At 48.3% G+C, this 13664-nt stretch overlaps 3 protein-coding genes across 4 annotated transcripts; 1 reads left to right on the top strand and 2 right to left on the bottom strand.

Moving 5' to 3' along the window:
• Nucleotides 1-207: 207 nt before the first annotated feature.
• On the bottom strand, nt 208-8379 carry KARS1 (lysyl-tRNA synthetase 1). Of its 2 annotated transcripts, none has more exons than XM_057421948.1 (14): nt 8207-8379; nt 7454-7604; nt 7074-7239; nt 6629-6722; nt 6198-6384; nt 5901-6026; nt 4574-4693; nt 4168-4330; nt 3901-4074; nt 3083-3168; nt 2312-2397; nt 1848-1974; nt 960-1103; nt 208-310 (listed from the first exon to the last, which is right to left on the bottom strand). In XM_057421948.1, the coding sequence occupies exons 1-14, from the start codon at nt 8266-8268 to the stop codon at nt 236-238; spliced, it is 1761 nt and encodes a 586-aa protein (XP_057277931.1). In that variant the 5' UTR covers nt 8269-8379; the 3' UTR covers nt 208-235. The 2 variants fall into 2 exon arrangements, with proteins under 2 accessions (XP_057277931.1, XP_057277930.1); XM_057421947.1 differs by lacking the exon at nt 8207-8379 and adding an exon at nt 7972-8143.
• On the top strand, nt 8321-9858 carry TERF2IP (TERF2 interacting protein). Its single transcript, XM_057421949.1, has 2 exons — nt 8321-8833; nt 9351-9858. Exons 1-2 carry the CDS (start codon nt 8327-8329, stop codon nt 9786-9788), a joined length of 945 nt encoding a protein of 314 aa, XP_057277932.1. The 5' UTR covers nt 8321-8326; the 3' UTR covers nt 9789-9858.
• Nucleotides 9859-12263: 2405 nt separating this feature from the next.
• On the bottom strand, nt 12264-13418 carry CHST4 (carbohydrate sulfotransferase 4). The gene has a single exon (XM_057421944.1). The coding sequence runs from the start codon at nt 13401-13403 to the stop codon at nt 12264-12266; it is 1140 nt and encodes a 379-aa protein (XP_057277927.1). The 5' UTR covers nt 13404-13418.
• Between the last annotated feature and the right edge of the window lie 246 nt (nt 13419-13664).

Raw genomic sequence — 13664 nt, 5'->3', positions numbered from 1 at the left:
TCCAGCACCGTTTATACCGAAGAGCACCGCACGGAACCAGGAACTGCCAGGACCGGGGCTCCCACAGCGGCAGCGCCCTCAGCGCCCGGCCCCGGGCAGCGCCACACCGCAACCGCGCACGCGCTGCCCCGTGCCGCGGAGCCCGCCGGGAGCGGGTCGGCCGCGCATGCGCTCACGAACACACAGACACACACAGGCGAGGCGGGCGGAGCGGCGCTGTTTATTGACGCGACCGTCACACGGAGGTGCCCTCGGCGGGCGGCGCCTCCCTCTTGTCCTCCGGCTTCATGGCGGGGAACAGCAGCACCTCCTGCGGAAACGGCAACTGTCAGCGACACCGGCCCACCCCGGGCACCGCTCCCCGGCAGAGGCCACCGGCCCTGGCCCCGCGGCGGGCCCAGTCAGGCCTAAGTGCCGTGAGGGAAGCGCGTTCCACGGCACTGTGGAACCAGCCGGGTTGGGAAAGGACTTTCACATCATCCCCTGCACTGCCCAGGCCACCCCTAACCCATGGTACTGCGGCCTCATCTCCACGGCGTGTGAACACCTGGAGGGACAGTGACTCCAGCACTGCCCTGGGCAGCCTGTTCCAATGCCTGAGCACCCTCTGGGGAAGGAACTGCTCCTAATATCACAGAATCCCAGACTGGTTTGGCCTAGAAGGGACCTTAAGGCTCACCCAGTCCCAACCCCTGCCACAGGCAGGGACCCCTTCCACTAGAGCAGCTTGCTCCAAGCCCCTGTGTCCAACCTGGCCTTGAACACTGACAAGATGGAGCACTCTAAACCTCTCCTGGCACAGTTTCCTCTTGTCCTATTTTTGGTTACTAGGGAAACTATCTTTCAGGTAGCTGTAGAGAGTGTTCTACTCAATGGCCATGGTGTCTGGTGTTGGTTAGAAAGGCAGGCTGTTCTGCAGTGTCACCCACCTGGTAGGTGCTGCCATTTCTACCACTCACCTTGATATTGTTGGAATCCGTCAGGAACATGGTGAAGCGATCAATGCCCATGCCCCAGCCTGCCGTGGGAGGAAGGCCATACTCCAGCGCCATGCAGAAGTTCTCATCAATGAACATGGCTTCATCATCACCCACAGCCTTTGCCTAAGGGAATGAGCAGTAAAACATGGGTTGCAGAGAGCTCGGTAGTACCACTTCTCCTAACTCCTACCAAAAAGGGGGAATATATTGATATTTTTAGCAACCATGTAACTGGTAACACCACAGCCTTGTACAGCTGCATGAGAAACAGATGAAGGAACCTCAGCACCTGGACAATCACAGAGCTCACTTGTACAGCTGCTGCCAAAACAGCTCTAGGCTCAGTTCCTTCCTTACCTGCAAGTTTCTGTCCTGGGTTCAGCAGTAGCAGCCATTTTTCCCCTTCTTAGTAGCTGGTGCACTGCTGCGTTTTTGACTTTCAGCCTGGGAACAATGCTGATAACACCGATGGTTTTAGTTCTTGCTCAGTAATGTTTACTCTGACCAAGGACTTTATGAGCCTCATGCTCAGCCAGGGAGGAGGGGAAGCCGTGGTGAGTGGCTATATTCTCTTCCCTTGTTATTTCCCTTATCATTATGATTGGTGGTAGCAGCAGTGGTTTGTGTTATACCTTAGTTACTGGACTGTTCTTATCTCAACCCATGGGAATTGTGTTCTTTCCATTCTCCTGCCCATCCCTCTGGGAGCGGGTCGGGGTGGGGGGAGGAGAAGGAGAGTGAGCAAGCAATTGCGTGGTGCTGAGGTACTGCCAGGGCTTAAGCCACAGCACAGCATTACGGACTAACATAGGAGTATTCTTCGCTCATGTGCCTGTATCAGTGATTCCGTATCAGCAAGCACCATACCTTGGCCTGATCCTCAAAGAGCTGCCGCTGACGGAAAGGATCATTAAGTTCTGTGTATGCATTGCACACCTCCTTCTTCATGACAAAGAGTTCAAAGCGTTCTGTTAGTCCCACATGAGAGCGATGCCTAAGTGAAGATAAAACAACCACATCTTCAAACAAACATCTTTACAGAAGAAAAGACCACATAAATGAAGTGCTCCGGGGAAGTGCCCATGCTCAGCAATTAACAGCTGTCAAAACCTCAAATCACTGAACATCAGCCCACCTGTGCCCTGGATGATGGGTTTCAGGAACCAATGTTTACCTTGGTTGGTATCAGAGTTCACAAACTAGTATATAATATCAGAATCTATTTTCACACATGACTTAGATTTTTTCTTTCTTCATTTTTTTTCCTTGTTAATAAAGTAGGAGTAGAGGGTCTAAAAGAGTTACACACTGACTGTGTCTCATAATCTTACCATTTGGCTAGAGGACTCATGATCTGTGGATGGTCACAGATGAATGTAGGGTTGATGCATGTGACTTCCAGGAATTCACCAACTAACTGGGAAAACAAAAGTAAAACAAGTATGCAGAGCACAGTATCACATTCGTAGCACTGCCTTCCCCACACATCCTACTTCCTTCTTTCCACATCTGAAGAAGGTGCCATAAAACTGAACAGTTTCCCAAGTGATCATTACTAATCATGGTAATGTCTTCATTAACAGAGAGTACATGTCCTGCTTGGATAAGAAAAATGACATAGCAGAAACTGTACAAAAAAACCAACAGCATTATTCAAATTGCACATTGTGACAACAGCCAATAGGAAAAGCAGCAGAAAAAAAGCTATCAGGCAAATTTAGGTACAAAGGAAAAGACTTAGTAGAGCTGACAGCAGAACTACATGGTAAGCCTACTAGCTTTGTAAGGTACATCCAAACGCACAGATCTCACAGATAAAACTGACATAAGGCAAAGCACATCTGCTTTAATCATAAGACACTAATTATCAAACTCTAGAGCTCACATTAAACAGGCATCTGTAAACTACATTTTGGTGTAGACAACACCAAAAAGATTTTGATGCAGCAAGTTTTCTCACTGTGAAGAAAAGCTGAAGTGCATTTCACCACGTTTTCCAAAAGGCAGCTAAACTTTTGCTCTGAAGGGACCTCTGTTGGTACCTGTTGATACGGAAAGATCCTTCAGGACATTAGGGTTATAAAAACACCACCTTTACTTACCTTGTCAAGAAGCCTGGCTGTTGTCCTTGGAGGTGGACACTCAACATTTCTCTCTGCACAAAGATCATCAAAGAACTTGCGAGTTTCTGAAATTGTTGTAGAGAAAAATTAGAAAAGCCACTAAGGCCGCCACTTTTTTTTTTTAAATTTCTGCGCCCTTCAACATGTCTTAGAGTGATTTCTAAGATCGTAATGGTATACACCACAGAAGCCATGAGCTTAGAAGTCAATCTACAAAAATAGAGTTTGATTTTTGATCAATCTGCACTAAAATCTATTTTGTATTTCAAAAACTTGACAACAGTTAAGCACAACCCCACACAAGTGCTGGCCATTATCACTGGGGGATAGCAATAAAATGTAAAAAAGTATACCACTGAAAAATATATGAGTTTGTCTCCTATGGCTCAGGATTCCAGGAACAAAATAGCCCATACACACATTGTGAAGAAAGCCCAGAGTAATCATACTCCTAATCTACAATCACATGCATGGAGATTCAGCTGCACAGAAGACAACAAATAGTAAAAAGCTGGGTCTCTTCAGCAGATCAAGGACTCCCCAGATCGTGCCTCTTGGGAATAACATCACATACACTCAAGAAAGGAAGTAGCAAAAGAGTCAGATCCTGCTAAAGACTGCAAGGCATGAAGACTTCTTTCTGGACTCTTCAGTAACACAGAAAACCAGAGAAAAGAAATCCCGTGTGTTAGTACCACCTCAAAACGCAGCTGATAGACTGCAGGCTGGGAACTCAAGAGTTTTTACTGTTTTTCTGTTAAGGAAGAATGACAGGACATTCATACTCAGCATCTAACCTTCAGTTTCAAAACACTCAGCTGGTGGAAATTTCACTCCTATGACCTTTTCCAGATCAGACACCATACTAATTCGCCGGAAGGGAGGGGTAAAATCTATCTCATAGGCCTGTCCCTCTTGACCATCTGGATGATAAGTGATCTTGTAACTTCCAGTAATATGTTTCACCATCCCTGCGAAAGGAACCTGAAGTTTAGAACAAGAGAAGGCCACATAATATGTGCTTCTACGAGATTCTTGCTCTTTTTTAATGTTGCATACATCACCTGAAAGCAACTTCTCTGTAATTTCCATCAGGTCATGGTAGTCTGCATAAGCCATGTAGAATTCACAAGTTGTGAACTCAGGGTTATGAGTCATATCAATTCCCTCATTTCGGAACTGACGCCCAATCTCATATACTCTGTCCATGCCTCCAACCACCAACATCTAAACAAAAGGAAATCCCAGTGAACAAACCAACTTTTTCAAAAGACCTGAAGAGAGCTCAAACACACACAACTGCAACATGACTGTACAAATTTCACTCAAGATACATTTTCTCTCCTCCAGACAAATGAGTTCACCTTTCTTGAAGAATAATCCTCATTTTGGCTACATTTTCTTTTGTAGAACAAGATCACAACAGTCTGGAGAAGATGGGCTTAGCCATCAGAAGGGTTTGTATTTTACCTTATGGTAAAGCTCTGGTGCAATTCTCATGTACAAATTCATATCCAGCTCGTTGTGGTATGTGATAAAAGGTTTTGCCACAGCTCCACCTGGAATTATATTCATCATAGGAGTTTCAATCTGTAAAATAACAACAACAAAATAATTTAACAGTGGCATAAACATTTCCAGGCTCATAACTGTGAAACTGTTTCCAAAGCAGAACTCTGTAGGTCAAGCAAACAAAGAAACCATAGCTAGCTCTGATGAAAAACCTCTGGATTTCATTTACTGCTTGACATTCCAGTAAATTAAAGTAATTCTGAACTAAAGAGCACTTACTTTTAAAAGATGCATCCATAAAGACAAATTATTTAAATTACTTGTTGCTAACAAGAATCACTTTTGTTTCCTATAAATGTGAACCTGCTGTGTTCATATTATCAAAGCCAGGAACTTAGCTGAGGCATTGTCACAGAATTGTCTTTCTTCATTGCAGAAAATGAAGTTCAGCAAGGCCAAGTACAAGTTCCTGCACCTGGGGCAGGGAAATTCCCCACCATCAGCTGAGCTTTGGGAATGAATGGATTGAGAGCAGCCCAGTAGAGAAGGACTTGAGGTTACTGGTGCTTGAGAAATTGGGCACACACTGGCAACATGCACCCAGAAATCCAGTTGTATCCTGGGATGAATCAGGAAAAGCATGGCCAGCAAGTTGAGGGAGGGGATTCTCCCTCTCTACTCCACTCCCATGAGGCCCCACCTGAAGTACTACAGTCATTACACACACAATGCAGACAACACAGCACAGGTTCAGCATCCCATTGCTCTCAAAACCCACTGGCAGCTTTTGCAGATTCAGCTGGTAAACATTTGTAAATAAACTACATTAAGTTCTAACTTTTTTGCTGACTGTAAAGAACCACCAAGAATCTAGATGCGAGAGAGCAGAGCTAGTAATGTTTTTTTCATATGCTACAATAGATCTTAAGACAAAACCAACTTTACTTACCAGAAGTTAAACCTGCATTTATCTCCAGAGACAAAACATCATTTCAAAGGTGTTATTTTCACCTTAATTCACTGACATAAGGACAGGACAGCAGCAGTTTGAAGTATACCCTGTTTCAAAGTTTCCTGAGTCATAACATCAACTGAGGAGTAATCTTAACTTTAAAGAGAGATTAATTGTTCCCATTACGTTACACGGATAAAGCACACCATGCCGAAGTAATTATTCTCACTTCTGTAAATACTTGCATGTGAGCCTAAATATAAAACACCCTTGAAGCTGAGAAGCTTTAAGCAAGTTCAGTATGCAGAGACAAATAAAACACTGAAGCCTTACCTCAAGGAAGCCCAACTCATCTAGAAAGCTTCGAATATATGTAATGATCTTTGCACGGGTTATAAATTTCTGCCTCACATAATCATTAAGAATCAAATCCAAGTATCTCTGACGATACCTAGTTTCCTGGAAAGAACAAGTATCTTTAGAACAAGCTACACAAAATGTGCTGCCAAAGAAAAACTAAAACAAAACTGACGTTCCTTTGGTGACTTGATACCACCAGCAGATATAAAAGGTCATCCATTCTGACCTATCTGTCAAACTCCCTTCAAGAGTGACAGATATGATACTTACTTTATCTTTGAGGCCAAAGTGAAGATGAGGCAACATGTGGAGGCATGGAGACAACAGAGTTATTTCATAAGGAATAATACTCAGTTCTCCTTTCTTTGTTTTCCCAGGATTCCCCTCTACACCAATAATGTCTCCACGACGCAGCTTGTTATTAATACGGAAATACTCTTCCTCGGATTTGTAGAGCCTGTAATTACGAAACCAATGTAAGCACATTTGTTTAAAATTCACCATTCCAAACTGTCCTTCAAGTCTCTCCCAAGACTCTTCTAGCAGGGAGGCCAACCACAACATCCTAAGCACAAGTTTACCTGGCTTCCTAAGCCAACACAGAGACAAACTGCCTAAGGAGATGGAGAGTGACCAAATCAGATAACTAGGCCCCAGAATACAGTCCATTTTAGAATGCTACTGCAAATACCTCTCCTTACCTGGAATTTGCCATGACCTGCAACTTGACTCCTTCGCCACGAAGATCATAGAAAATCAGCTTCCCTCCAGACGCACGCTTCGCATGAATTCGACCTAAATATCAAAGTATGCAGGACATCAGGAAAGGAGTCCCTAGCAAAAAGGGCACAGGGGCAAAAAGCACAGTAGTATCACTTGGACAAAGGCTCATCAGCTCCAAACTGATCACTAAGTGTGGAAGAGCAGCAGTCAAGCCTCAAAATGAATACCAGTGCACAAAAGACTATATAAACTTCAGGGTACTGCAGGTCATACCATAATCTGATCTTGTAGGTGTAAGGGATGTGGCATGGTTCCACTCAGTCTGACAGCACATGTTCTGAATAGTCTAGCACTGCTACAGCAGCAAAGACTTGGCTTAGCAAAGCAACAGACCATCCTCCTGTATCCCAGAGAAGCTTTTACCTGCCACTCTCAATGTAATGTCCGTCAGGTGATCTCCTGGCTGCAGATGACTGTACTTCTCTATAAAATCTGAGAGGGATAAGTCTACATGGAACTTATGAGGATAGGGATCTTCGCTGGTGCCCTTCAGCTGCTGGATCGCCTGGCTACGGATCTTGTAGTATTGCTGTCACCAGAAACAAACAAAACCCAACACATTTCTGTTAGGAAATGAAAATACTTTACAGTGTGTGAATTAAACACAGCTTCACTTATACAGGAATATGTAGGTCTCTCCCCCTTTAACCATTTAGTTACCCATGAATTAAAAAACTCCCAACAATGTAAATAAGTAACATTTGTTCCCAGAATAGCAATTAAGCATGAGGCCAGGTGCTCACATTTGGATCCAAGCTCTCCTCATCAGCACCAGTGTTATTCTCAGAGTCAGTAGCCAAGGCAGGTTTACTTGACTGCTTTTCACTTTGTTCTTTCTGCTTTGCCTCTTTCTCAGCAATTTTTCTCTCAGCTTTTAAACGCCTCTTCAGCTCACTGCAGAACAGAAGGGAACCAGGTACAGGAGGAACTCTGCTAGCAGGTAACACACGGCAGAACTATCAAAAGCTTACTGTACAGTAACCCTTTCATTTCTCTGACCCAAAGTCAAGATAAGCGTGTTTAAGCGCCGAGACGCAAACACTCGGACACTCGCCAACGTGCGCAGGCCCTCTCGCGCGCCTCCGTGCACCCGCGGTCCGGGTGTGGCTGGAACAGGGCGTTCTGCCCCGAAACGAGCGTCCGGGGCCCGAAGGCGGCCGCACGGCGCACCCGCACAGCGGCGCTTCCCGCGGCTCCCGACCCCGCGGGCACGGACTTGACGAGGCAAGAGGAGGGCCCGGGCAGACCGCGAAGCACCGACCTGCTCTGGTCATGGAGCGCCCGGCGCCACCGGAGCGCGGCCGCGGCCCTCCAGGACCAGGACCAGGCTCGTGCCGAGGCGCGGAGCAGCGCGGCGCCGGGGCTCAGCATGGCGCGCTCCGACGTGAGACCTGGCGGCGGCGCGCCCAGGCCAGCCGGGCGCTCCCCTCGCGTCCCCGGCGCGGCCTCGCCCGCACGGAGCGGCTCCGCCGGCGCGGCCCCGCCGCCACCCTCACTTTTTGCTGAGGCGCGACTCGGTCCCCGCCGCTTCGCACGCGCCCTCCACGACCGCCGCCATCTTCCGCTCTCCACCCAGCCTTTCCGGTAGGTGCCGCGCCTGCGCGCCCGGGGCCGCTATGGCGGACTGCTCGCGGTCGCTGTTCCTGTGCGACAACGGCAGCCCGATGCGGTTCTACGTGCGGCCCGGGCGGGCCAAGCTGCGCCTGGCACCGCTCGTGCTGGCGGGCGGCGGGCGGCTCTGCCGCGTGCAGGAGCCGGGAGCCGTGCTCCTGGCGCAGCCCGGCGAGGCGGCGCCCGGCGGGGCCGTCTCCACCGACTACGTGACGGAGTGCGTGAGGCGCAACGAGCGGCTTCCGCTGGAGCCCTTCCGGCTGCCCGCCGCGCCGGCCGCCGCCGCCGCTCCGCGGGGCCGCTCGGCCTTCTCGGCGGCGGAGGACGCGGCGCTGGTGCGCGCCGTGCGCGAGCGCGGCGAGGAGCGGGCGCGCGGGCGCGCGCTGTGGCAGGAGCTGGAGCGCGCGGGGCTGATGCGGCACAGCTGGCAGGCCATGCGCGACCGCTACCTCAGGCACCTGCAGCGCGCGGGGCTCTTCGAGGCGGCGAACCGCGAGTTCGAGACCATGGAGGTGAGGCCGGGCCCGAGCGACCCGCGCCGAGGCTGCGCGGGCACCCGGGCCTGGCGCCAGGGTCCGATCCATCCCAGAGCGCCCCGTGACTGTTTCTTGTGAGCCGCGAAGAGCCGCGCCCCGCCGCGCTGTCCTGTCCTGTCCTAGATTGAGTCCCGGCCGGGCTTGGCTGGAGGGAGCCGGTGTGGCAGCGCGGCCACACCGGGAGCTGCGTTGGCAGATGGACGTCATCCTTTCGCTTCAGGCATAAAGCGTGCCTGCCGATGCATTAGCGCTTTTGCCTTTTACGCTTTCATTTTCTTCCTTCCTTCCTAAATTGTGTCTTATTTCATGCTTTCTGTGGTCTTGTGTGTCCTTGTTAACACATGGCTTCATTTCAGGCATGAGTTTTACCTTGTCTACTAATTTCTGAGGTTTTTATGTACTGTAGAGGCACAGTGGAAGGTGGTTGGGTAGCGGGGATGAAAGAAGCTTGCCAGAACATACCGTGTCTAACTGATGGCTCTACTTCTCTTAGTCAAGAAATGACGCCTCAGAAATCTCAGGAGAACTTCCTACAAAAGAGAGAATTTCCCCAGGAGAAACAGCATCTGGTTTGAAAACTGTCCTGCAGGAGTCTGCTGGCCCTGACACCAGGTTACAGATGGAAGAACAACCAACAAGCACTTGCTCTTCTTCCAGCACGGTGGCAGATGCAGTAAAAACGATGCAGTGCTTAATGGAGAAGTCTAGCATGGACCTGCTCACCGTCACACAGGCCTTTCTGAAAAACAGCGGTGATGTGGAGGCTACTTTGCACTTCCTGCAGACGGGGCGACGCCGGGACGGGTACCCTGTGTGGAGCAGAGAGGATGATTTGGAATTGCAAAAGGATGATGAGTCTGTCAGAAATAAATTGATAGCAAAATTTGGAGCTGAAAACATAGCAAAGCGGATAGCATTTAGGAAGAGTTAGCTGGCAAAGCAGAGGGGAATGGCTGATGTAGGACTGTGCAGGAACTTAAAAAAACCCTGGTCATTTCAGAGATGCGTATTTCCATCTCTTCTTACTTATCACGCGTGGCAGCGTGACAAACAATGCTTGCTTTATTCAGCTTCCATGTATATCTCTTCTTCCTTTGCAGTATAATTGCTCTGTGTGGTTTCACACATTTAGCTGTGGTCCGTGAGGGTTTTGAGCTCTGTTGTCTGGTCCCAGCAGAAAATCTGATGCAGCATTCTGAAATTTCAGAAATGCTTTAAATTTTTTTTTTCATAAAAGGCTCGTTTTTATATTACTGAGTGCACTAAACATCTTAAAGTAGAAAATGGTGAAGATAAGGACTCCATACAGTATCAACTTTTTTCCAGTGAAGAGTGTTTATCTGCTATATAAGCGGATTGACAGTCCCACTTGTATGTTGCTCTGCATGCAAAGGATTTTGAATAGGCATGTCACCAATGTTTGACGGTCACATTTAAGTGCTCTAACCTGTAATGCACCTGTAGTAGTGCACAACAGCATCCTGATCTCTATCATGTGTCTTACTTCAGACTGCTGTGGATGGTTATTTAATAACCTGAGCTGCCAGTTGTCATTACTTTTTGCTGCTAATAAACCTTGATTAGCAGCAGTTATTTGGAGATAGTAACAATGCAAATGTAACTATTCAAAAGAGGGATCAAGAACATTCATGCCAGAAGATGATGCACTTGGTCTCATATGTCAGTGCTGAGATGTCTTGAGAGTGGCCCTGTGTACTGGGAGTGGCCAAAAAAGGTCCCTGTGACGTTAAAACGCTCACACTCACGTTACAGAGATACGTCAGTTAAAACCTCAGGCTGGTTGAGATGATTCCAGTTTTTATTACCCATATTCCAGTATTTATTCTCCCATGCTAATATTGCAGGGTTTGATTAATAACATCAACCTTACCGTCTTCCTTCATGATTTCAAGAACATGGGCTCTGAGAACGTCCAGGAGAACAACTATTACTGGTTTTGGAAGCTAGAAGACAGAATTATTTCTGCTAAAAAATAAATGGATTCACATAGTCCCAGCTATGGATCACCATATGCAAACTCAGAAGTTTTTATTTTCATCTATAGCTGGTTTATTCCATTTTCCCATTATACAGTAAGTGAACGCAAACGTTTCCCCAAACATTGCCACCAAGGCTGGATACCCAGGCATGGGAATGGAGCAAAAGGAAACTGGGCTTGAAAACTCAACTATCCCCCAAAAAAGAATCATTCTAGAAACCATCGTCTGGTCATCCTTGCATCTCTTCTGTCATTACTTATCATGTGTGGCAGCATGACAAATGATGCTTGCTTTATTCAGCTTCCATGTATATCTCTTCTTCCTTTGCAGTATAATTGCTCTGTGTGGTTTTACACATTTAGCTGTGGTCCATGAAGGTTTTGAGCTCTGCTGTCTGGTCCCACTCCTTTGGCATTGTTTGCTCCAACCTACCTGTACTTCTTTTTTTTTTTTGCATAAACCATGGATTTAATTTGCAAAACAGACTTGCATTACTTCAGCCTCCATTTTCCTGGGGGTGCTGATTGATGGAGCTGCACATGGGCAGCTTGTGCCCAGGCAGCCAGGAAGCCACCAGCATCCTGGCCTGTATCAGCACCAGTGTGGCAGCAGGGCCAGGTCAGCAATTGTGCCCCTGTGCTGGCCACTGGTGAGTCCACACCTCGAATCCTATGTTCTGCTCTGGGTCCCTCACTACAAGAGAGACGTTGAGATGCTGGAGCAGGGCCAGAGAAGGGCAACAGAGCTGGTGCATGGCCTGGAGCCCAAGTGTGATGGGGAACGGCTGAGGAACCTGGGGGGTTCAGTCTGGAGAAGAGAAGGCTCGGGGGGACCACCTGATGGCTCCCTACAACTGCCTGACAGGAGGATGGAGCCAGGAGGGGCTGGGCTCTGCTCCCAAGGAACAAGGGATGAGACAAGAGGAAACGGCCTCAAGCTGCACCAGGGCAGGTTTAGACTGGAAATTGGGAACAATTTTTTACCAAAAGGGTGCTCAGGCATTGGAACAGGCTGCCCAGGGCAGTGCTGGAGTCACCGTCCCTGCAAGTGTTCACACACCGTGTAGATGAGGGCCTCAGTGACATGGGTCAGCGGTGGCCTTGGCAGTGCTGGGCAACAGTTGGACTGGATGAGCTTAAAGGTCTTTTCCAGCTTTGCTGATTCTATGATGCTGCAATTGTGGCTGAGCCTCCAGGACTTTGGAGAGCAGCCTGTGCTGCTGAGAAGGCTGTCACAACTGCAGCTGGGGATCCTGTTACTTATCCTTGCTTAGCACATCCATGTGTGCACTCTTAGCACGCATGCACATAGCTCTGTTCTTTGCTTTGGCAAACACTTTACAGTTCTCTGCTCTGCAGCCTTGAGAGAGTAGGTGCAGAGAGCAGCTTTTCTGCCTTCAAAATTTGTTACTTAGAGGAGTTATGATCAAACAAAAGGTCCAGTGACATATTTTTTTGGTCTCCTTCAGACTGAATGAGCTGGTAGCCCAACAGGTCCATTGCATCCTTGCACACTCTTTGCACTTTTTCTATTTTCTGGAAGGGAAGGGTCTTCCTCCAGGCCTGAGATACCTTCAGAGCATCTCTGGAGCTAATATCAAAGGCCTGTGCTCCTTGCCCCTTCCCATGGGTGATGTTGTGCACCCACTTCTGAAGTTCGGGTGTAAAATGGAGTTCTGCAAACCTGTACATCTGAGCAGCCAATGCTAGCGGGTCTCTGACAATGTCTTCATAGCGAACCAGCAGGTAGCGGTCCTTCAGGAAGCTGGGGACAGCCTGGCTGCCAGCCTTGTAAATCTCAACGTGGCTTTTGCAGATTACTTGCATGGTGTTGTAAGGTCCCATTTCTCCCTTTGTCCTCTCGGGCCCCACAACAATGTTACTGTCACGTTTCAGGTCTGCCACTGTATTCTCTCGCGATCTGAATACAGCCCGAGGGTCACGGACCAAGTGAATGATCTTGAGGTTCAGGGATGGATCAGTGAGAAGGGGGTAGAGCACTTTCAGGTCAAAGAACCGAACCTCCTTGATGGCGACATGGCTGTAGGTTTTACAGGCTTCCTCCACTGTGCTGAATGGGGACTTGGCACAGATTGTTCTGCAGTTGCCTGCAGTGATTATGTCACTGCGACTGAATAAGTCACAGGCCGGGGGGGAGCACAAGGCTCGGCTTGTCTCCCACTGAAATAAATCAGACTTTTTCTTCTGGCTAGACATGTAAGCATCAAACACAGACATGTCACACAGAAAAACCGACCTGACAAGGTCCCGCACTGCCATGTGCAAGACCTTGGCACTGCTCTGGTACATCTTAACCCACACGTGCCATGCAGGCTCCATCAGGTAGAAGACACTGGGGTGCTGGCTGAAAAGTTGTCCAGTGAAGGAAGACCCTGACCGCCAGGAGGAGAGAATGAGGATGTGGACTGAAGAAGGTTTTCTTTCCACAGGGGCATTGTTGCTGCAGGGTTGGAAGTGGCAGTGGATAAGAAGGAAGGTCAGAACTGCCAGAATCAGGAGCACCTGCACCTTTCTGGACTTCATCATGGTTGCAAGGGACCTGCAGAGACAGAGGAAGTTCAGGATCATGAAGAAGGCAGGATGCGGCGAATCGGACTCGTATGAATCCCTCTGCAGGCTCAGGGTTTTGAAAAGCTGCCACGCTACAAGTGATGCTGTGACAACCACAGCAAAAAGTGCCTTTGGAAAGAACAGAAATACTGCAGGGTTGAAAGTTTTCAGTAACAAACCCACTGTTTGTTAGCAAATCATTCTAATGCTGTCTTAGAAGATCACTGAAAAGCTTGT

Source organism: Pezoporus wallicus, unplaced genomic scaffold (assembly GCF_028554395.1).
Source record: "Pezoporus wallicus isolate ANWC-B61680 ecotype Strahan unplaced genomic scaffold, APGP_CSIRO_Pwel_v1 contig_7902, whole genome shotgun sequence".
In the NCBI taxonomy this organism is placed as follows: Eukaryota; Metazoa; Chordata; class Aves; order Psittaciformes; family Psittacidae; genus Pezoporus; species Pezoporus wallicus.
Note: the sequence above shows the minus strand (reverse complement) of the source record. Positions and strands in the feature narration are given on the sequence as shown.